At 36.8% G+C, this 25,392-nt stretch overlaps 1 protein-coding gene across 2 annotated transcripts; it reads right to left on the bottom strand.

The window, feature by feature from the left end:
- Window positions 1-1,359: 1,359 nt before the first annotated feature.
- Window positions 1,360-21,658, bottom strand: edaradd (EDAR-associated death domain). 2 transcript variants are annotated; one of them, XM_040139661.1, is made up of 6 exons: window positions 21,490-21,658; window positions 12,511-12,569; window positions 12,028-12,070; window positions 11,056-11,129; window positions 5,036-5,084; window positions 1,360-3,606 (listed from the first exon to the last, which is right to left on the bottom strand). In XM_040139661.1, exons 1-6 carry the CDS (start codon window positions 21,545-21,547, stop codon window positions 3,218-3,220), a joined length of 672 nt encoding a protein of 223 aa, XP_039995595.1. In that variant the 5' UTR covers window positions 21,548-21,658; the 3' UTR covers window positions 1,360-3,217. The 2 variants fall into 2 exon arrangements, with proteins under 2 accessions (XP_039995595.1, XP_039995596.1); XM_040139662.1 differs by having other exon boundaries at window positions 11,056-11,126.
- Between the last annotated feature and the right edge of the window lie 3,734 nt (window positions 21,659-25,392).

Raw genomic sequence — 25,392 nt, 5'->3', positions numbered from 1 at the left:
AAAATCGATTTGGGGGTTCCTCTTTTTGATCTATGTATGTTAACCTTTGTTGATGTCATCAATACAAATGGCCTCTACTTCCATAGTTATGTTGATGACACACAACTTTATGTGGCTATGTCAGCTGATGACACAGGACCAATTGATTCCCTTTTTAAATGTATTTTAGATATTAATGTGTGGAGGTCAAAAAACCTTTGAAATTTTAGCCATAGGTTCTAAAGCTCAGAGAGAGAAATCGTTTGCAAAATTAAATCACTTGGACTTATTCCAAGACAACAAGCAAGAAACCTTGGTATGGTCTTTGACTCAGATCTTAACCTTAAAGCTCATGTGGGGTTTGTCTCCAAATCTGCCTTTTATCACCTCATAAATATTACTTAATTGCGACCATTTCTTTCTCTGAGTGACACAGAAAAACTGATAAATGCATTTATATTGCGCAGGCTTGACTACTGTAATGCTCTCCTATCTGTTCTACCAAAAAATGTTATAAATCAGCTACAGCTTATTCAGGACTCTGCGGCCCGAGCGCTGAACAGGAGCAGAAAGAGAGAACACATTATACCTGTTTTGAAGGCCTTACATTGGTTGCCTGTCAGTATCCATATTGATATTAAAATTCTTTTACTTGTTTTTAAAGCACTTCATGGCCACTGGCATACAACTGTCTCACATGCTTACTGTGTATGATCCAGTATGGCCCCTTAGTTCCTCTGGCACTAGTCCTTGTTCGTTGTTCCAAAGTGCAGGACTAAAACCTTTGGTGAGGCAGCTTTTAGCTTTTATGCTCCGAGTTGCTTGAACAGCCTGAATAAGGCCCTCAGAGCAGCTGGAAGTGTTGAAATCTTTAAATGTAAATCTAAAATCTACCTCTTCAGCCTGGATTTTCATTAAGTATGGTTTAAAGATATTACTTACTTTATTTTTTGTATCTATGTCTTATTTTATGTTATTTTATTATTAATAATACTATTATGTTTTTTTCCCTTTTATATACTCTTTAAAATTTTTTTTAACCAGTTTTAAGTTTAGCTTTTATCTAACTTTATTATAATTATTATTATTATAGCTTTTAAAATCTATTTTACTGTATTTCACTGTCACAATTTTTGTTTTGTCGTTTTTTACATTAGTTTTTATTTCACTCTATTACGGTGTACACTTGTTCTTTCTTATTATCGGCTTATCAGTCATCTGTGAAGCACTTTGAACTGCACTAACCTGTATGAAAGGTGCTATACAAATAAAGTTTGATTGATTGATTATATTGTTGTCTGGATGGTGCAGAGCAGCACAATTTGAACACACAGCAACTCAGTCTGCAGCCAGAGACAGATGGTGTGGATTTTTATTTGACTTTCACAATGATGATAGAAATAAATTATACAAAATGTTAATGAAACTGATTCTATGATCACATCAATCCAATAATATTTCAGTTTTATTTCTACTGTATCTGACATAATAACTGGTCACATCATTCTGTAAAATTTACCACAACAAAATTTGCACTGTAATGCATTTCAAAGAATAAAACATGAAATCCTACTTTTGCTGAGTAATGGTCAAAAATTTGTTTTATGAAGTCACAGTCACATTGACCTTTGACCATCAAATTCTAATCAGTTTATCCTTTAGTCGAAGTAGACGCTTATGCCAGACATAACGAATTTCCCCGCAAGCATTCCTGATATACCATGTTCACAAGAATGGGACGGATGTGAGGTCACAGTGATCTTGATGTGTGACCTTTGACCTCCAAAATCCTATCAGTTCATCTTTGAGTCCAGGTGAACGTTTGTGCCAAATTTGAAGGAATTCTCTCAAGGCATTCTTGAAACGTCACGGTTACGAAAATGGGAAGGATGGATGTTCGTATGGACGGACAACCCGAAAACATAATGCCACTGAGGCATAAAAATGGTTGATTTACATTTTAAGCATTATTCTGTAATTGCTGTGTTTGCTCTCGTTGATAAAATCACCAGACTGGACTTGAAGTGATGTGTCGGAAACAGATGTGGTTCTGAGAAGTCTATTCTTATTGAAAAAGTCTAAGACACATTTTCCACCAAAATACCAACAACTTGCTTTGCGCTGCCTCAATTGAATGAACATAGCAGAGCTGTTTGTGCTTCTCCTCCCACCTGAAGTGAAGAGCATATGGTGCGTATGCACTTCACTTCCCATCAAATTACCACACAGACGAAAAAAATGAATTTCATGGTCAGGACATTACCAGACTATTTGAGTGTTGCTTGCTACCACAAAAATTGGACCCTAAAAGTTTACATCCAGGAGACTGTATTTAGACACAGTGCTGCTTTAAGCTATGGGCTAATGTCAGCATGGTAACATGCACATTATGACATTGCTAGCCTGATGATGTTTAGCTGGTATAATGTTGGCTATGTTCACGATCATCTTAGTTTAGCGTGTTAGCATTCTAACATTTGAAAATCAGCACTAAACACAAAGTGCAGCTGATGATGGGAATGTCAGTGGTTTGAGTATTTGGTCATAAACCAAAGTACTAGACAAGTTAAAATTTGACCTGATGATGGATCTGGAACTACAATTCATCCTGAGGAGGACACGAATGTGTGTACTAAATTTCATAGCAATCCATCCAAATTGTTCAAATCCCATGGTGCTACTAAACAAAAAGTCAGGGGATAATCCGAGTCCTTAGGATACATTGTGTGAGAACCATGAATATCTGTACCAAATTTTGTAGCAATGTGTCAACTACATGTTGAAATATTTCATTAGATAACTGAAAATTTAGACCTGCTGGTGGCGCTAGAGGAGAAGTCAGTGGATTACAAAAGTCAGTGGATTCATTCACCATGGATATATGTACAAAATTTCATGGTAGTCTATCCACTAGTTGTTGAGATATTTCAGTCTGGATCTGACTGGCTGACATTGCCATCCCTAAAGCCATGTCAGTAGAATGGCTAAAAATATGTGTAAGTGCTATACTGTCTGTAAGATACTGTTCTACCTGAAGCACAGTATCTTATTGGAAGTTTCCATTTGATGGTTAATGTTTTACTTTTTTAAGACCACTTGCTTAAGTACTTGCTAAAGTTACTAAAAAAATGTGGTAATATGTAGCCAAGCTCATGAGGAAGAAGAAATTCCTAATAAGTATAACCCTGACAGAAAAAAAAAAAACGAGACAGGATAAATATACAGAGAGTCAAAATGGTTAATGAGTCTGTTGCCACTGTGATGGCCAGTCCTTCTCTATCCAGCTCTGCAGCAGTCTCAGTACATCAATGCGCTGGTAGATGCGGCAAAGTTCAGTGAGCTCAGTGACCGTTTTCTGGTTGTAGCGCAGCAGGAACTCTTGGGTGGGGCTGTGGGATAAGGACCCCTGGGTCCGGTGCTCTAGCAGGGTCAGTTCATCATAGCTCATCCCCCAACGACTTGCAAAGTTCTTCCAGTTTTTGATGGTGCAGTGGTTTGGATCCAGTTTCAGCCGCAGTAAGTCCAGTAGATCTTTGTCATTCATGAGGTCACTGATCTTGGGAGGAGGTGCTGGGCAGCAGCACTTTTCACAGGGGCTGTTTAGTAACTGCAGTTCTTTGGGGTAGTCTGAGCTCAGAGATGGACAAGGAAGATGGAGTTAGCTCAAGAGAATGTGTGCAGGGTTTTCCCTACCATTGTAAGACATAGGTACAATGCCTAAGCATTTTTGCACAGCGCCTAAACTGAATATATTGAAAAATTATGTTGAAAGCTCTCTACTGCTATGGAGAGAAAGGATAACGTATTGGCCCTAATATAAGACGATAATTTTTTTCTCTGAAATGTAGGTCTGTAAATGTCTGGGTTGTCCCATACTTCAGACAATTACATTTTCATTAATTACAACAGATATTCTTTTTGAATGTAGAGAGTACCAGTGTAATTATAGTCTTTTACAGCGTTGCATTACGGTTTATTTGTAGTGTTGCTACAACATTATGTTGCTAGGCAAGTGAGTTTTTTTGAGTCCATCTATAGTGAGTCTTTCAGTTAATCAGCGTAAAAACTTTTTAGTTAGTACGGATTAACCTGCAGGAGTTTCTGAAGTCTGGTGTAACATGTTCTGTTGCCGCAGAGGAAAAAAAAATAATTACACCCAGAGAATAAGTTCTTAGGGTTCTTCCAATGTCTTTACTGCAGAAATAAACCAGTGTCTGTCAAACAGCCAAGAATTACATCTGTCACAGATGATGAGCTCAAAAAGAAAAATGTTAATGTCAGAAGAGATATTTGTGCAAGAGGAATGAGAAAGAGAGAGGAATCGACTTGCTATAGTCAAACAGTGAGCTGACCTTTGGCCACTGGGAAAGTGAGCCGTCTATAGACGTCCAACTGAACAAAAATTTTGGTAGGCAGCCAAACGCTGTTACATTTTAACATTGTTACATTGTACAGAAGGTTATGGGAGAAAGAAAAAAACTGACTGTAAGTTTTGTTTTACCAATGTTATTTTGTATGGTGCACACTGCGATCACTCACAAAAAGGTGAAAGATCACTTCAGGAAATAGTGATCATTTCATCAGTGAACATATTTGTTTTGCTTTTCTTCCTGCTAATGTCTGAATGTAGTATTAAAGACATCAACCTATGTTGGGTTTTGTACAATTTGATGAGGGAATGCATATTTTCACAAAGCACAATGACCAAATGCCCCAACTGAAACCGCCTGCCCCCTTGCCTCCTGGTGGCCATCAGAAAGTATGGCCATATCGGGTTTCTCTGTGGCCTAATGGTCTAAGGTACATACCTACTTGCCCCTTTCCCCATGTCTCCCATCTGTCTCTAGTGCAGGGTATTGTCACATCAATAACACTATGTTCCTGGTATTACACAGATTACAAATTCATTGGGTTTTCAAAATGAAATGTCCTTGGCTCAACAAGGCTAAAGGTGCTTTATTTTTGGAAATATTTCAAGTAAACAATCCAAAAATGAGTAATTTTCATGCAGAAGGATTTAGTAATGATTCTCCTCTCATTATAAGAATTAATTTACCTGGTGAAGTAGATGCTGGGCAGGTGCATTCTTCAACATCTTCAACTGGCTGCAACACAGGAAAACATACAAAACAATTATTCAACAAACAATTATTACTGTCAGTTACATCACATCGAGTGTACTGGTAATCTTCTTACAACTACCCAAACTCAATAACAAACATGCCTGAAATATAAAAACATTAGAAACAGTCTACCATTCTCCTCTCACATTTCATGCCTCACAGTACAAATAAGTAGTTTCAACATCAGCAAATTATATGTAATTTAATACCATGATATGGTACATTTTCTGGAAAATGGTTTGGCTAATTTAGAGAAATAAATATCTAACAGGCCTAAGGGTCTATAGCTGTGCTGGAAACGTCATTTGTTTGCAGGTATTTGGTCATAAACCAAATTATCGGGAACAGATTCATTTTGATCTGATGATGATACTAGATGAAAGCACGCACGCACAAAAAACCAAGGTACTCCTTAGTACTACTTAATTCACAACATTGCTCACATTGCCTAACCAGAGAATTCAAGGGGATCGATACCCCAGTATAAACAGTAGGGCAAAATCTCTGAGGGTCTCAAGGTGTATCTTCATACTGTATCACCCACCCCTAGTAGCATTTATAATTGCAGTCATAATGTTTGTCCTTGTAATTCCCAAAATTTAGATAATACTCATATTTTCAGCATTTAATGAAAAACTAGGATTTGGTCTTTTTCTTTGCCTTTTAATTCATTCTCCATTTAACTTTAAAAAGCCATTTTTGCTGGTACTACCCCCCTTCCTGTTTTGTACTAAGTACTAAGCCAACAGCTCCTACAATGTTACTATCAGGGCTTAAAGCACGGAAAATTTCTGTGCCTGAAATGTGTTCAGGGGTTATGAGAAAGAATTGAGGGAAGGGGGGAACATATTTATTATCACAGCTGATACAATAACAAACAATAACAAATGGAAGATATCAGAGATAATTTGGTGGTTTAAGACTCTAAAAACATAGCCTAGCATGCTGTAGTTTACAGGCCAGATGGCTGTGGCACACGTCATGACCTGTTTCAGAAAGACAAGAACACCAAATCTAATCATTTTATAAATGTGAATCCTCACGTTAACCTGAATGGTTAAAATGCATGATCTACTCACTCAATAAAGTACGTTTACTTTATTAATACAAAATATACAATTCGTTATGGCTATATACATACGTAAACAGCCATATTCCTGCTACGTGACAGTTTAAAAAAATTTGCAAGAATATTTTCTTTAGACATGGAATCAAGAAACTACCCCCGGAGGGATGTATACGTTTTACTTGTGATGATTGGACAGGCTGGCACGGACAAATTCTTCTCCTCTTCAATTCCAAATGCTGCTTTTCCCTTATACTGTATGTTTATTTTCAACAATGTCTTTTGGAAAGCTGCATAGCAGAGAATGATGTTAACACTCTTTCTACCCTTTGTGTTCCTGCTCTGTTATTAGCAATGCTCACAGCTGCGCCTTCCAGTTCAGTGGGACAAAACCACATCCTGCATGCTCAAATCTTGAATTAAAAAGCACTCACAGAGAGTGTATCTCTTTCAAGGTAGAATATAATTCTCTTAATTTGGTAGTTAAAATAATAGAAAATGTGTGAAGTTTTAATCTGCATCTAGACCCAGATCTGCAAGACACACAAAGCAATGATGGTGATTGCTGATTGGTTGATGCGGTGCTGGTCTCTTAGAGCTTACAAAACACGGGTGACCAACAAATCAATACTGTGCCCGAACGCATCCTATGTAGACAAAAATGGAGCTGCTGCTGCTGCTGTTCTGCTAACATGATGCTCATGCTAGCATCTGATGCTAGCATGAGAAAATGACTACACACAGACACCTTTAGTCGTTTTGTATCTCTTTCAGTTTGGGTGTCTAGCTCTATCTGGAAGGGGTGGGGGGCCTTTAAATGTCTGTGCCCAGGGGCCCGTTTTCCCATAATCCATTCAACCTGCTAATGTAAGAGTGCTCACTCTTTTTCTTAAGAATGTGTGGTGTTTGTACCTGTATGTAAATGTTTGCTATATATTGCACTGTTGTCAAGGAGGAATGACATTTCGTTTTACTGTATGTGTACATACGTATGTGAGTAAATGACAATAAAACTGAACTTAAATTTAACAATAAACACCTTAATCTTAGCTCATGATTTTTTAGATTTTTTTCTGCAGAAAAATCAAGATTAGATACAAAATTAGTTCCAGATCCAGAAATGCAATATATTGAGTCCCAGGTAGTCTCTGTTTTTACAAATGTTGTCTAAGCTGGTGTCTGCTTCTAAACCAACCACCTGCCTCCTTCTCGATACCCTGACAGCTACATTTTTCAAAGATCTGGCATTTTAGGATGCAGAAATGGGACCTAAAATGCTGAATATTGTGATTTTTTCACTTACAACTACACTGTTCCTACTAGTTTTAAGACTGCTGTGGTTAAGCCTCTAATTAAGAAACCACACATTGTTCCAGGATCACTGAATAATTATTGAGCAGTCTCTAAACTTCCATTATTTTCAAAAGTAGTAGAAAGAGTTGTGTATCTATTAGTTATTTTTTCTGGATTAGGGCTGGGCGATATGGAACAAAAATCATATCTCAGTATTTTCTATGGAGTGGGCTAAATGTTCAGTTTTAAGTCAAAGCTGCATGTGGGATGTCACAATCACTTGCATTAGAACAGACTACGATCAAAATAAAATGCAAAGACAGGGTTTCCTTCCCTTTTTGAAATTATACAGCTGCAAAACACGTATATAAAAAATTATATAAAAAAATAACCTATATTAAGAATAAAAACAGGCCTATCCAGGGTTTCCCACAGGTTGAGAATTTACTTGTAGTCTTGGGTGGCATGGCTTGTGAACTAGGTGCATGCAGACACTCATGCAGTTTAGCGGGGGAGAGTGTAACCCAGGTTTCCTGTAGATACAATTTACAGATGCCTCACGTGCAGACTATCTGCATAAAATACAATTTACCATTGTTCCCTAAATGCCTCATATGCAGGCTGTCTGTAGACAGGCAGCTGCATGCAGCCAAGCCTCTAGTCCCCACTCAGTTACTGCAGCACTTGCAACTCAAACAGTTGTGTAGCCAAATATTAGTTAGTTTGAAAAGAGTGAAATAACGCGTTCTATTGTGACATTTACCTAAGTTTAAACCAAGTGATTTTATCTACCTGGGTGGGTCTTAATCTACCTGAGTTGGCCGCCCAACTAGAGCCTATATATGGGAAACGCTGCTATCTCTGTCAATGCTCCTTAATTTGTTTTCAATTACATTAATAGACTGATTAAAATACAGTATAATTCCAAATTATCTTCGGCAGTGTGGACCAGTGCTATCTCCCTCAATTTTGCAGGAGAACTTATGAGCGAGTGAGTCTGGGTTTGTGCACAGGTGCAGAGGGAAATTGGTGCGGGGTTGCGTGGAGAATGTGAGAGAGGACAGATGCAAACACTGGAAAGGCTTTGCGGAAGAAACAGGTTATGTAAAACAACATCACACCATCTCCATATAAACACTACTGTCTCATTCTATATCTCTTCCTGGATCTCAGTGCAACATTTGACACCATAGACCACTGTATACTCTACACTGTCTACTCTACACTCTGGTGTTTCTGGCCTGGCTCTCACATGGCTTAGGTCTTAGTTATCTGAAAGATCATCCTTTAATAAAACTACATCAAAATTTTCTGATATGAGATATGGAATACCTCAGGGCTCTGTTCTTGGACCTCTTATTTTCTCTCCTTATATTTCACCTCTTGGCCAAATTATATGTAGTAATGGAATTGATTTTCACTGATAAGCTGATGATACTCAGCTGTATGTGCCTGTAAAGGCAGATAATCAATCTCAAATTATTAATTTAGAGGTCTACCTGTCTGCTGTGAAAAATTGGATGTTACATTATTTCCTGCTTCTAAACTGAGATAAAACTAAGATGCTGTTCATTGGTCATAGACACCAGTTTGTTCAGTTAACAGTAACTTTTGGAAACTGTGGTGTTATGTTTGATCCTACCCTATCTTCTGATCAGTACATTGAAGACATCTTCAAGACAACCTTTTGTTAACCAACGTATTATATCTAAGATATGGTCTTTTGTGTCCAGTGCGGATTCAGAGAGAAAGCAAGAAGCTAGTATTTGAAATTAAATTATAAAATCTGACCACAATACTGGTGTATTGGTTGGTACCTTAGCTTCCCTTCATTGGCTCCCTATCATGTCAGCTCAGACAGACAGACCAGATTATAAATGGGCAAGCCCCTTCATACTTGTCTCCGTAAACCTTATCTTCCATCTCATGCTCTTTGCTCTCAGAATACAGGGCTCCTGTCTGTCCCCAGTGTTAAAAATTAGTCAGAAGGCTGCAGGGTCTTATCCTATTGTGCCCCCTTCCTCTGGAACAACCTACCTGCTGACATCAGACTGTCTGACTCTGTTGAGGCTTTAAATCCAAACTTAAAACTCATTTTTATGCCTTAACTTTCAGTTAATTGCTTATTATTTGATTATTTTAGGCCTGGTACCTGTTAATATTACTCTCACAGCGTGTCAGTCTCAGTTGCAATGAATTTATGGATGCCAAGTACTTACAGTATAATCCATTTTAGATTAGATATCATAACTGATTGCATCAGGATAGAGAGACAGCAAACTAAGAACTTTATTGCATTGATAATTTGTTTATTTCTGCATATGAAAATAATGCCTTTGAATTGAATTGAATTGAACTGAATGTTGTCCTGCTGATGTGATTAGTGTTAACTATTTGAAAACCAGAGCATCTTTCTAATCCTCTGTTAGTCGGTATCCCTCAAGCACAAATGTCCAAGCTGTGTGCATATCTCTCTCTGTCTCTCTTCTCCCTCTCTACCCTCCATCATTGGCATGTAGTGTAAAGGGCTTTAAGCGGTCTATAACACTAGAAAAGCACTGTATTTAAGTGCAGTCCATTTACTGTTTACCATGCGTGGCTCGGGTCTGTTTGGTGAAACCTCGAAGTTGCTTGACATCATCCACCATCATGACAAGATCATATTCTTAATGTATGTTTACAATCTATGTATAATTTTGTCATTTTATTATTGTTACCTTATTGTCTTATTGTTCATAAATTTAGTATGTTGTTCTATTGTGTACACAGCATCTCTTGCATGTCTGTCTTGAAAAAGGGAACACTCCGAAGTTGCTCTTCCTGAGGTTTCTTCCACTTTCCCTCTTAAAGGTTTTTTATGGGGTTTTTTCCTTAGCTGATTCAAGGGTCTAAGGACAGAGGGTGTTGTATGCTGTGTGGATTGTAAAGCCCTCTGAGGCAAATAGTGGGCTATATAAAAAATAATTTACTTGACATGACTGATGATATTGTAAGCTAATATTAGCAAACCCTTGATAAATATACTGTGGCTGTAATGACATTCCTGAGTCAGTTTGCTAACATGACTGTTTGCTTATTTGTGCTACTGTTACACTACATTTTAGCATTTACCACTGTCCCATAATTGCCAAATGTTTCACAGCCATGGAGGTGGGGCACACCATATTTGTAAGGTTTTAGTTGTATGCTCTGCTGTTTTTTCAATAGGACATTCTTAAAAAAGCACTACAATATGAGAGTCTCCAATACTATTGACACACACATCACATGTTCATGGCCATGTAGCTGTTGATGAAATTGCTACATTGTGCTTGCATCCTGCAGGTGGGACACTTTGTGGTTAATTTTTAAGAGAAAGGGAGAGAAGGAAATCAGAGGGCATGAGTGGGCTAGTGAGAAAGTGTTGAAGGAAGTGAAACTGAAACTAAACTGTATTTGGTCCTTATGTAGCATAATTCTGTGTAAATCTACATTTATTCTGTGATGTGTATAACGCTTGTGGAAATTGAGTTTCTGTATAAGACGACCATAAAGGGCAAATTTTTCAAACACAGGATGCACATGCACACGTGCATCAAAGGTGGAAATACTGACCTGTCTTATTCTGTCTGAGGAGGGACTCAGGTATCCGGAGGGCATGGAGCTCAGGTGCAGTGTCACAGCATCTGCTGGAGACACATTACTGATATCATTGTATTCTGATAAAAAAAAACAAAAAAACCCTTTAGGTATACATTTATCACTGAAAAATATGAACATTTTTCACAGTAACAGAAGACAGTTCAACAATGTATGCACCATAGTCTAAATTTACATCAACAGCAGAGAGAGCCAGGTCTTTATTTGCTAAAGGCTTAAATTAGAGACAGTACAACAACATGCTCCATGTTTGCCTGTTATCTTGATATATTCAAGCTGGAATTATACTTCTCCAGGCTTCATGTAGGTTAGCGTGAACGGGGGTCACTCGGATACATTTATGTATGGGTTGCTTTTATACTTGTATGTAGTATGTTTACGTTTGTTTTCATCTCTGTTTGAACCAACAAATCAGCTTGCTTGACATGCAGGTCTGCACAATGTGCTGTTAAGATATGGGAGGTGTGCCTCCCATACTAGTATATGAGTTTAAACAGGGATGGGATGGGACGGAACACCATTCTTCCAAAAGATATTCCCTCAATTGTTGTTTTGATGGTGGTAGAGAGCAATGTCAAACATGTCGTTCCAAAATCTCCCATAGGTTTTCAATTGGGTTGAGATCTGGTGACTGCGAAGATCATAGCATATGATTCACATCATTTTCATACTCACCAAACCATTCAGTGACCCCCCGTGCTCTACGGATGGAGGCATTGTCATCCAGTTTTTCCACTCATTTTTCAGGTTTGTCCTTTAGTTTGTCAACTGTCTATAGATAGATAGACTCTTTTACCAGGCCTTAATTGGTCCACACTGGCCATTATACCGCTATTCAAATACCAGCTTTTATTTGAGAAGATACAATAAGTTACGGTAATGTATGCTTTGTAAAATTGACCATTGTAGTTTGACCCCCTTATTTACCATGAGGATCTGTCACTTGCACTGGATAATTGGCCTCCAAGGACTGTGGGAGAGACAAGGGCAGACATGATAATATTAGAAAGTAAAATGAATAAAGCTAAAAAGAGAAACTTGAGAACCACAAGTTTGTCTGCTCTGTTAACTTTTTTTGTGGGAGCTTGATATTCAGTCTGTTAATGGGACTAAGCAACATGAGCAACAATCAAGATGTAGTCTGTAACTGTGGAGGAAAATTACTCCCTTGTGTGAATAGAGAGGGAACAGCCTGCTACAACTTGTTCTTCAGTAAGCCTTCAGGCTCTAGCAATCACATAGTAGTGTGTTCAGTTATGGAACAGTTCTTAGCAGATTACTGTGAGACTCTGCTTTCTAAAGAACAATGAAAAATCAGCACAAAATAAAACTGGTTAGAAGACAAGTCAAGATAATGTGACAGTTAAACAAACATGTGACTGGAGGAAAGAATAAATAAGATGTGCTCACAAATTCTGCCACAAAGCTTGTGGTGTCTGTGTCCTCCACAGGTTCAGAGCTGGTTCTGTCTGTTACAAAAAAGGAAGAGGCTTCAGTATTGTTAACATATGTTGCCTCTACTCGTTTCATCCACTTCCTAGATATCACAACTACAACCAAAGAGATGCACAGAAAAGCCACATCCTCCATTCAAAGAGCATTTTGTGGTATGTGAGTATGACATGGTTTAGGAGTTATTGTAGGCACTAAAATTTGGTAGTAATGATACATTACGGCCATTTAAATGTGGTAATCTTTAATTTTAAAGGCAGGAAGACTTCTTGATGATATTCTTTTATGTCATGACCCTATTTGTATTAAAGCTATATTAGTCCTGCCAAATAAAAACTGTTAAGTGTGAGGTGTTTACCTTGCACTTCATCCCTGAATAAAGCAGAAGAGCTTGTGACAGTGCATGAGAGCTTCTCAGAAACAATGAAATTACTGTTCAGCACCAACATGGAAAACTCTTAAATCAAATGCCTTCAGCACTGAAAAGGAATATTAACAAGGACATTCACAGATGAGTTCAGAGAGCAGTACAAAGGCAGCTTTTCAGCTCCAGAAAATACTTGGACAGGACTATGTGGGCCTTCATCAGTCTACATCAATATAAAGCCATTGTATCCATAGGGCTCTAAAGAAAAAACCGCCCTGGGCTTTCTTGGGTTACACTCTTTTGCATGGGAAACTGGATTTAAGATTAAGTGTTCAGGTGTTAGCAGGCCATTTCCTTCATGCAGCTTTCAAGGTATTATTCACCTGAGAGAGAGCAGTATATGCTGGTCATAGAGAATGTAACCAGCCTGTATGTCAGTTTAAAACTTAGAAGTAAAACGAAAACACTCATGTCAGCCTGATTTTAATTAATACACAGTGTGAATTATGGCCGAATACTTACAGTCTCATACATGTATAGTATGACCAGTTGCATACAATAACACTACTTTTTCTTCTGTGGATTTCTCTTTCTGTTTATTTTTTCATTCCTGAACAGTGTACCTAACATTTTTTTCAAGGAATATTTTTAATAGATTCCTAGTGTAAGGTAAAATACTGTGTACTGCTCAGGTGAATCAAACCTGTTCACTGAAACATTGCTTCATAGCCCCACTAGTGGTCACAAACTCCAGAGTGTACCTTTAAGTATGGTAATATTCTGTATTTCTTATTGTCAACATATCCTATGTTCAGGCACAAACCAACAGTGAATTGATCCTACTAACACGTATTGTCTGATATACACAGACATAGAGAAACTAGTAAAAACATCAGTGAGCCAGAAATATTCACTAGAGCACCTAATGTGGATTAATCTGCTGAAATTGTCCATAACAAATGCACTACTGACTCCTGTTCAAGTAATGTTTGCTAACAACTGCAGCTGTTTTAGGAAATTACATAGCCTTTTTAAAAAATGGAAGTATCAGCATCCAGTGTTCTAAATACAGTAATTAAAGATTACAATGATTAAGGTGAATATGATCATTATTTTTGTAATTCCTAAATTTGCAGTTATCAGAAACTCCTACAGGCCTCCCACATACATGAGCACTCATGACGACAAAGACACTGAACTATGGAGGCACATGCGCATCACTAGAATGCTTCTTCAAACACATGCACACATTTAAACTCCCCTGTACAATGTCCGACGTCAAAACCTGTGAGTGCAAAAACACCTAAGCAGTATACACACAAAATAAGAAAATAAAACAAAGAATACATATGGAAAAAATGTGAAAGATCTGTAAAGAATGACATTAAAGAGAAATCTTTGTTACATTCCAGGGATTTTCCTAAATCATTATCATGAGCCTTATCAAAAGAGAGGAGTGAGTGGTCAATCCACAATATACTGCAGGTCTAATATGTCAAAGTAGTAATTCTCCATTCTATGATATTGCACTCTACATTTCATTATGATTTATTGTGTGTATTTAAACAGTTCTGTTTCACTTGTTCTTTTTTAAAGCAGAGACCACAGGAGGTGACAGCCACTGTAATCCATTACATGGAAAATGAATGGTAAATCCCCATCACCACAGCTTCTGTAGACCAGCCCACACAGGACTACTAGGAAATGTTGACATGTTGCACTTTGGTTTCATCTTGTGTTCAGTTTCTCTATTTTTAGAAAGTAACTAGTTATTGAGTATTTGATCATGGAATCAATAATTCATGTGAAACACAAGCCATGCTGAACATCCATTTTTAATTTTTGTTTCAAATTACCCTCTTATAGTTTTTGTGCGATAAAATTTTTGCACATATATCTTTAGAAATTTCACACTACAAGTCTTGTGGGCTAGTGACAGAGATCTGTAAATTACTTATCATACCATTAACCTTGTATTTTTAGCAAATTAACAATAAATTGCCTTTACTTGATATCATCATATCTCTCACCATTTTCCAAAGCATATCACCATTTCAGTCGGGTTTCAGAGCAAGGCATGGTATTGTAACACCTAATTTTAAAGTTATAAATGATCTCAGAGTCAGCTGTAATAGAAATCATTTTAAATTATTTTAGTTCTGGAACTCAGCACTGCCTTCAGTACTGGAAATCACTACAATCTCATTGATTGGAAAAATACACAAGGGATCTTACGCACAGCTCAATCAGCCAAAATTAAAGCTGTGAGCAGCAATGAGCAGGTTTCAGGCTTTGCAAAGCTGAGCAAAGTCACTTCAGCTAGTTTAATTCTATTTAAAGAAGGAGTGGCTACGATTACAGACTTGTTTCATCATCACAAAGCCTGAAGCATTTCAATAAATGCGCATTTGTACCAATCAATATTTTACTTCAGATAATGGTTAATACTTGCCCCCAGAGCATGCACACCTTAATTGGTGAAATTCTGTCCACTGGGTTTGGTTGCAGCCTATGGGTCACGCTCAAAATGCTTTGGTAGACCTATTCCCAAACACAGCCTGAAGATATGTTCCCAGATTTATGATGATTGGAGAAATTGTTAATGCGTTATGGCCATTTTCCTGCTAAGCCCCGCCCCATGTGAAGTTTATTGGTCAATAAAAAACTTGAAAACTAAATCAGATACCAGCAAGTTTTATGTATCTCTTGATAAGCTTGGTCCAATAATGATTCACAGACAGTTTGGTAGCCATTGGACCTATGGTTTAGGAAAAGATGTCAAAAATGTGTTTTTAAAAAAAATTAGCTAAACTAGCGGAAAATCCACCATGGCGGACTTTTATGGTCCAAGAGCTGCACTTTTGTGTCCAATTTCAAGTAGGCAGACAGTGGTGCCAAATCAAGCGGAGTCTTCTCGGTAAGTTGCTAACTAGTTTGTTTCAATATAACTCTAACATATAATGTATGTATATAATGTTCAAAATACAATATTGGCCGATATATCAATATCAGAATTTTTTACTTCTTAAATCGGTATCGGCATTGGCCCCAAAAATCCATTATTGGTTGGGCCCTAAATATTAGAGATACTTTGTTGTTATAAGCATAGCCTAGAGAGCTGTAGGCTACAAGCCAGATGGATGATGACTGTGGAACATATTGCGACTAGTTTCAGAACGGCAAGAACACCAGATCTAATCATTTCTAAAGATGAATCTTCACGTTAACTGGAAAGGTCCAAAAAATGCGGAAAAATGCTTTAGTTACTCACCTTCTCCTGAGTCGGAAATTGTAGTCTGGTAATTGTATCCAAATCCAAGCACAACTTTCAAAGCCATAAAGAATATTCAATATAGCTATCTTTCAAAATTTTCAAATGCTCGCTCCTCTGTTGATCTCTAAACAGCGTTGCAGCATAATAGGCCTACTGTTGTTAAACGATTGCGATGATGATATGAAAACAAAACAAATAGCCTATTTATTGCAATGCTTTTTCAAAATAGCATAGTCATGTGCATTACTGAGCTGATACTTTGCTGAGCCACAGTATAAACAAAGATTTCTATTGATGAAATACTTTATTAATACAAAAAACAGGGTTTGTTACGGCTGTAAACATACATATATAGCATATAATTAGCTATTTTCAAATGTAAAATGGCCCTGGCCCCACGCTGGAATTCTGGCACAGTGCCAGCGATTGCAGTTCTTTGTAAATAGAAGCAAAGATAAAAACTTTAGGGTTGCAACAAATGAATATTTTAATTATTGATTAAAAGGTTGATAATGTCTCTATTAATTAATTAATAGGTCTATTAAATGTCACAAAATTATGAAAAATTCCATATATAACAACCCATAAGTCAAGGCTTTATCTGAAGAACAGTACTTTTTTTTTGCAGGAGAAAAGCAGCAGACTCTTTAATCCAAAAATTGTTGAAAACACCAAAAAGATTTTCCAAAAATGTCCATGCTTGCAACAGTATTACCACATCACAAATATGTAAAGGCTGCTCAATGCGATGGTTATCTATCTCAAGCAAGATTTCAGTTTCTTCAAATTGAATCTAGTAGCATAATACTGAAATGAACATAAAGTAATGGCTGCCTGGAGGATAGAAAATCAACCTAAAAAGTTATTGAATTTTTTTATAAAATGATGTAGTAATGTAAAATGTAGGTGATATCTAGTTACTCTGTTGAACATGAAAACTACCAGTACATAACTTAACAATGCATCCCCGGGTGGTATTCCCCTTTAACTACAGTGCATTAAGTATTAGGACTTACAGCCAGTCACCCAATTATCAAGTGTAAGTTGAACACCAGATCAGTTGAGCATTGTTTCTCCCTCTCTGGGAATGCAGGGGCATGTAACTGCATGCTCTGGATAAAGTTCAAGAGATGAAATATAAACCACATCATAATACATTGCTTAGGGCCATAATTCCATGCAGGTGAACCCAGCTTTTCTTCATTTTGACCACCCATGAAAAGATAAAGCATGGTTTCTAAGCAGCCTGTTTAGCAGCCTGTTTGCTTTGTCATGGGTTTGCTTCTACACATGAATGGAGGTGAATGGCATGCCAATACCTGACTCAGGCCACAGTGAAGTCTAGACTGAGAACAGCTACATACACACACTTTGTACAATTCTCTGTTACATGTGTAACGTGGTATCTGACAGAAGGTGGTAAATGTGTCTTTCAATGTGCGTTTGTGCATATTCATTACGCTGCACAGAATTAGATTGGTATATTAATGCCTTTAAATGACATATCAGCCAATTAAAGTTGATGGTTCTCCTTGATCAGATTCACATAAAACCATCATTTTAACAGCTTAATGTACTGTAGCATCTCAGATTATCTTTACAACTGAATGTAAAAACTGGTCTTCTTATTTGCTTTCGTTCTGAGAGTTAGATAAGAAATTTGATACCAATCTTCTCTCTGTGTGTAAAGTTCAGAGTAGAGGTCATAATTTGATTAGCCTAGCTTAGCATTAAGACTGGAAGCAGAGCCAAATAGCTACTCTGACACTGACCAAAGTTCAAAAATATACCCACTAACACCTCTAAAACTTACTAATTAACACATCATGGTTTGCTTGTTCAACCTGTACCTAAACAGAAATGTAAACATGATGATTTTCGGTTTTAGTGGGAGTTACGTGCTGGACAGTAGCAAGGTGCAGTAACTGTGTGCAATACTTGTGGTCAACAGTGAGGTTGCCAGGTTTGGTACCTAAACCTGTGCTCACTGACCATGTCTGGCAACCTCTGATACAGTCAAAGACGTTGCACAGACATGCTGGGTGGATGGAAATACTGTGGTTTATCAAGAAATACTTCCAACATGTACAATAACTCCCCCTAAATCGATAGGGCATTAAATGTTTTTGTTTCTGTTTGAGCAACATCCCTTTCAAGGAAAAATATCCCCTCTGGAGAATCCCCAGAACACACTGTGAACAGGTTTCATTGGAACTACTTTCTACCAAAGTAATAGTCCCTATGAGATCAGTTGACAGTGTCTTCTGTAGATTATCCACAGTATGCAAAAACAGATACTGCGGTTTAAATCTTTGCGCCACAAATAAAACTCAATTTGCCTCTATTGTATTGAGATGGAGACAGAAATATCAGAGAAAGATTTCGCAAAACATAGCCTACAGAAAAGAATTTCAAGTTTCATTTGTCAGATCAACTTTAAACAAAACACATCTGTATTAGTACTACCTTCTTACATATTGGTCAACCTCTAGACATAAAGGTACAAAGCTATTTAAGCCAAGTTCAACACTTTCCAGACACTGTGCAGGAAAGGTGAAGCGTCAAGGTTGAAACATGAGCGTAGAGTTAATGAGGGCTGGATACGGAATTTTTTTTCTTTTCTTATTGCCAACAGCACTAGCAACTTGTCTACCAGGATGTGTTAAAACAGGTGATGTTCGGTAAGTTAATGATTAATCTTACTGTCCAAACTGATCACAATGTTTGCTCCAAAATCTACAAAAGTGACATCAAACTGGATCACTAGGACCACTGTCACATATTTGTGGTTTTATGTAGCTCTGACATTGCTCATTTTTGGTACGAAAGAAAAAGAACTATAGTGGTATAAAATTACTATAAACCTATCACAAATTTAATATTGGTTTACAATACATAAACAGATATTGGTGGTACCTTAGCTTACTCTACCATTAATTCCTCTCCTCTCAATCTTAGTTACTTGATAATAATGATATTGCATTAACCTTTACATATGGTTTCCAAATAAAGAAAAGACATTCAAGAAATTTACGACCAATTTCTATAGTTACAACTGAACCATTTTGAACCATCCAGTTTAAACACTGCTGTGACCGCTGTTAAATGAGCTAAAACTCCACATCCTGGTTTAAGCTTATGGATTCACTCAAGATCTGCGATAAATTACAGTTTATTATTTGTAAAAGGAACTACAGTGTTTACTTGGATCATATAGGATAGCAGATAAACAGCCGGTAAACTACAGTGTGACTAAACACACGTTCATAATACACTCTGTATATTATCATTATACAGTGTGTGTGTGAAAGTGGTTTAGGTAACTACAGGCAGGAAAAACAAAGCTGGTTACACTTGAATCTAGAGGATATTATATAGCTGAGTGTTAACAGTACATGTACACATGCCATGAGATCATGTTGTGAGCTGAGACAGCAGGTATTGGAAAGCTAAATTTCTTTTATGTGTACATGATGGTGAGTGTAGAATCCAATGTAAAAGAGAAGCTCTTCAGCTGTAGAAGACCTACAGTTTACTTAAGTTTACTACAGAACCAACAAATTTGGCTCCTATCAAAAACAAATGGACATCATTGGAGAGTGAGTGTAAGAGCTTCTTTTGTTAACGATTGTCAGTGAAAATAAGAATCAAATAGAAAGTGGTGTAAAATCATATGTTCATATCTGTGTTACTTCATATCAATCATATGAATCACTGAATCATATGTAGACAATGCCTCCCCTCCTCAACTCTTCTGTGTGTTGAGGAGAGAATAATAACGCATCCTTTATAAATGATTTTGTTAAAAGTTATAACTAATGGCTTTATTAATGGTTAATAAGTAATTTCCTGATTCTTTATCGTTATAAGTCATTAAGAAGAACAATGTTTGGGTTGCCAGCAGGCCTGTAGCTAATCTCGGTGATCAATGACATTAGGAGGAATTCACACTCGCTGATCATATACATATGTAAAATTTAGGATATTTAGTTTTAAGATTAAATATCTCAAAATTTTACAGTTTGTAAGCAAAGGGTAAATTAAAGAGAGACAGAGGGATTTTGTATTCTCCACCACAATTGGCAGTATAGAGAAGGTTTTGAAACAAGTTGACTAAACACATTTTTACACACACTCACAGTCAGTATAAACAGCTAATGTCTGTACAGGTACATTGACTGGCACTTCAAAATGCTCCATTGGTACATTTGTACAAATTAAGTTAATTTGCCTCAAAAATTTTAGTGACAAAGTTATTTGATGACTAGTCAAAATATTCTTTAGTGAGTTGAGTTGTGCTGGGGAGAAATTTGCAATTTTGATCTCAGTATTTGTAGAATCCTGCCCATGGTATGGTTTCCAGGTTGTGTAAAATCCCTTTATTTGTCCTCCACCATTGTGACACTCGCTTTGTCTTTTATTGTAGGTACTTAGTTTATCAGTTTATAAAAGGTTATTACAACACAAAATGTCACAGCGGAGGAGGATAATCACCAGGCAAAGGGATTTTTCACAACCTGGCAACCTAAATGTTATTCTTATTAACAGCTTAAAAAAAAATAGTTAATGATCCATTAACCATTAATAAAACCATTAGTTACAGCTTGTAAACCTCTATAAAAGGTGTCATATTACGCTATTTCATAATTTGCTTAAATCTATTACAGATTATTGTAGTTGGTTCAAAGTAAAATGCGATTTTTAGAGGTAAGGCAGGCTTCGGCATACTAACTAAACATTCATATGAATGAGGCAAAAGACAAACTGCATTCTGATCCCTGGAAGACATTACCCCCTTTTTTGTTATACCGTTACTGCTCATATTCAGTATCACAGGATATGAAGGTCACATATTTATAAATAGGTTTACTGGGTAACAAATATTACTGATAAAGGGTAACGGTTTTTCCATTATTAGAGTGAAGGAATTTTTAAATTGTGGAAAGTTTCTTGGTTGTGGTTACAGATGGCTAACCAGGAAACACTTGCTGTTCCGCAAACTAACGGTCCGAAAAAGAGTTTAAACGAATTAAAAATGTTCTATCAAGCTAAATCCTATAAAATCAAACATTTTAAATGGTAAAAATGTGTTTGGTTTTCAAAACAAACACAATAATAAGACATGACAAATGATAAGATTAATTTAGAAGGTCTCAAAGTTAGAGTTTACAGTGTTAATTACGACGATGTAAAACAAATGACGAGCGGTTTTCAATAAAACCGTTAATATTGTTACATACATACGAGTACAATAATATGGACGATCTCTCTATATATAACAGGGTACTTTACTTACCACATGGTTCCTTACACGCCCGCAAACTGCTCATTTTTGAAGCTGTGACGTCTCCCATGCAGGGAAATGCAATATCAGGATGAAATATAACTCTCTGTATAAAGTTAAAGACTAAAAAAGAGTAATTTTCCACTCTGAGGTAAGAGAAGGCGCTAATGCCAGCCCAGCGGCGGCTCACACAAATGAAAAGCCTCATTGATGAAAAGGTACCAGGATCAATGCTGCCTTCCAGATCCCCACGTAAATTCTAACTCTTCTTTTCGGGAGTCGCTAATAGGCTAAAACTTGGGAAAGTATATGAACTATAGGCTACTTGCTGTAAATTCACGATGAAATAGTCAGACAACAATAAGAAGTTATTTTTTTTATTGATAATCAAATTATAAAGGTGTGAGCATGTGCTGGCGGATTCAAACTGAATGTTAACAAAATGTTTTCAGTAAATAGCTCAGTAAGTAGCCTATCACTTTCTTGTAGTAGTCAAATAGCATTCATTGATTTTTGGCCATTTAAGCGTAGCTGGACAAACTGTAAGCAACATTAGCATTTATTTAGAATTGTTTCTGTCCACCTGACAAATAGAAGTCCAATATTTATATATTTTAGCTCTGTTTTTGATTTCCACCAACTGTTCAGAAAAATATCTGTCTCTTTAGCTGCTAAATGCTCCACTGTATTCACCAGCTAGTTGCTAACTTTGTGTACAGTTGGTTTATCAAAACCTTTTTGCTGACAACAAGATGAGGGCAATAAGACTTAACCAAACAATAAAGTTACATGCAGTAAAACCAAAACAATGTGCTAAAAATGGCTAAAAGCTTGGGGCCCAGCAGACAGCAAGGTGATTATTCTCTGTGGGTTTGCCACTATGCATACCTCCTAGTGCCTCATTAGTCCTTTACATAGTTAAGATAAAAATATTGATCAGTGCAGCTTTAAACCATGCTTGACATTTTCATATTTTCCCATTTTTGTCAAGACAGTTCCCCTTCACAAAAGCTGTTATGATACAATAAACATATACAATGACATATGGCCCATGAACAGGTAGCAGGAACTCTCACACCAGCATTTAAAAATGTTTTAACCTTACCACTTTGATTCAGAGTGTAATGTGCAATTGTTCACATACTTTTGGCCATATCTTGTATCTGGTGCCACCTGTAGTTCAGTTTGTGGCACGACAACTTCCTTCTCTTTGTTACGAAAGTTTCATTAGCACCATCAATGTTATAAGACTACCTGTAAATAAAAACTTTACAATAAAAGTGTCAGTCTTTAGAACAGTCCCATCCCTAACCTAACTAAATTTGTCTCCCTAAATGACATAATTGGTGGATTTTATGCTTTTAGTCAGCACTAGTGATAGGAAATGAAATAATACAGTAATCATTTGAGTCATTAATTCGCTAATTCTTAGATAGATCATTTTTATAATGCAAATGCTGCATAATTAACCATCACAATCAAATATGTGTTACATGTAGAAAACATCACATTTTGAATCTTGAGGTTGGGGTCGAGTACTGAGTGGTGCCATGCTCCAAAAGGCCTCTAGGTGATGACTGTAAAAACACTATTCTGACAGGATTATGATCAATGTGTAGGAAGTATAATCAGCTAGACATGGTGTGCTGTGGTTACTCAGCTGCACCTTGATTCCACACCAAACCAAAGTGCCTGACATTCACACAGTGGTGAAAGTTCTCTGTATCCACTGTGTGGTTGCCTTTATCAGCATACATAAGAACTAGTGGACTGGATCAAAACTGATTGTTTTGAGCCTCAATTTTACATAGCAAATTGAATATATTTGGGTTTTGGACTGATTATGGACATTTGATAACATCATCTTGTATTATAGGATATTACAAGATGATTAGGATGATATAGGATTATTATAGGACATTTTTCACAGTTTTCTTATGTTTTATAGACCAAATCCTTAATTGAGATAATAATTTGCAGATAAATTCATAAAGAAAATTATAAATAACCTATAAACTATGTATAAACTAAACTATATGATTACAAGATATACGTCTCCAGTAGGAACAAATGGGCTTGGGGCTGAGTGTCACAGACAGAGTAGGGAAGTTGGAAAGTATTGACAGACGTATAATCTGTTTTGGTCTTTTAGTGGGATTTTAAGACAATTAAAAAATTACTGAACACCAGCCTTATCATAACATTTTGTAAAAATCTCACTTTTAGATAAATCTAGTTTTGTTCAGGCACATGTCCATAGAAATTCATGTTAACGTGTTTCCAGTTTGCAAATTTACTTACCTGCAGTACAGTGCATTAAGGCAAAAGTAAATAAATTGAAGAAATAAAGAGAGAGAGAGGAAAAGACCTGATATGATGTTATATTTTACCATCATGGATATCTACAAGAAAGCTGCATAGGTAGTAATCCAAACATGCACATACACACACACACACACACACACACACACACAAACACACACACACACACACACACACACACACACACACACACACACACACACACACACACACAGACTTCACTGAAAATGTCACACAGAACCAACTGAAACTCACATACAAACTGGGATGAAGGTGGCAACATAATGATGCCACTAACACCTACTGCTACTGAATGAAAGGAGAAGAATCTTCATCACTACCATCACCATGACCAAGTCAATCTAGATTTTCTGTTAGCTGTACTATTACTGCAGTTTTTGAATATTTTGCTAATTAGTTTGTGTATGTTTCTTCTTTCACTTTCACTAGCGGTGGCTCTGTCCCTCTAAGGGTTTGTGTGCCATATTATCATAACTTGTCATGGAAGTTAGTAAGCTCTCTTCTGATGGAAAGTTTCTATACTCTTTAATTTAGTTTGTCTGTCATAAAGCAAGAGGTGTATATGGCTATATTCAAGTTTAAAACTGAGAAAAATGTTTGTCATGATGAGGGAAGGAAAAAATCCATGAGATGAGAGGATTCAAAATGTCTTTTGCTAATTTAGAGAGGACAGGGCCCATTTATTGACACGTGTCACTAAATTAGCTCTACACAGCTAATTTGCAACTGTAGTCGCATATGAGAGATACATTACAGTGGTGAAACACTGCTGACACATTACAGTGTGAAGCCTTGACCAGAGCATCTATTACAGCAATGAGATCTCATTTAAAAGGACACATCATGCAAACAGTAGGAAAATAATTGCACTTGAGAGAAGAATCCATGATGAAAAAGGGTGAAAAATGAAATAAAAAATAAATAAAATGAAATAAACAAATACATACAATTAGATGAAATAATGAAAATAAATGTGAGACAAAAGAAAGTAAAAAATATTAACAAAATCTAAAAAATAAATACAAAAAGAAAAGAAAAAAAAGAAAAAAAATGAAATATCCATGAAATATATGAAACATCCATAATGCTATGGAAAGGTTCAGGTGCCTTCATGTACCACCAAGCTCATTTGCAACATATGTGGAAAATAATGAAGCCCTGGAGCCAAATCCATGCCTTCTAGTGTATTGAGAAACTGAGAAGTTGGACTGATGGGACAAAACTAAATTAGACTGATGTGTTTGTATTGAACAGGGACCTCTCAGGAACGTGCCGAAACTTGCAGTCACATCAAAAAGATTGCTCAGCCTCCAAGAAACCATCAGACTGTGATGGACAAGGAGCAACAGCTTCTGTAAGAGAGTGGGAAGTGTAGCATGGACTGAGGCCCGTGTGGAACACTAGAAGAAAGTTTGTCAGTCAGGCCGTGTAATAGATAAAACCTAAGGAAACATGGCCTCCTAACTTGAAATGTCAGCCCAAAACTTTAACAGATAAGCTCCAACTTTATCCTCCACCAGGTCAGATTTGGACCAAGTTGTCTCAACTGCAAAATCACAGTCTGGTAACATG

The sequence above is a fragment of the Xiphias gladius genome, chromosome 11 (assembly GCF_016859285.1).
Source record: "Xiphias gladius isolate SHS-SW01 ecotype Sanya breed wild chromosome 11, ASM1685928v1, whole genome shotgun sequence".
Lineage (NCBI taxonomy): Eukaryota > Metazoa > Chordata > Actinopteri > Istiophoriformes > Xiphiidae > Xiphias > Xiphias gladius.
Note: the sequence above shows the minus strand (reverse complement) of the source record. Positions and strands in the feature narration are given on the sequence as shown.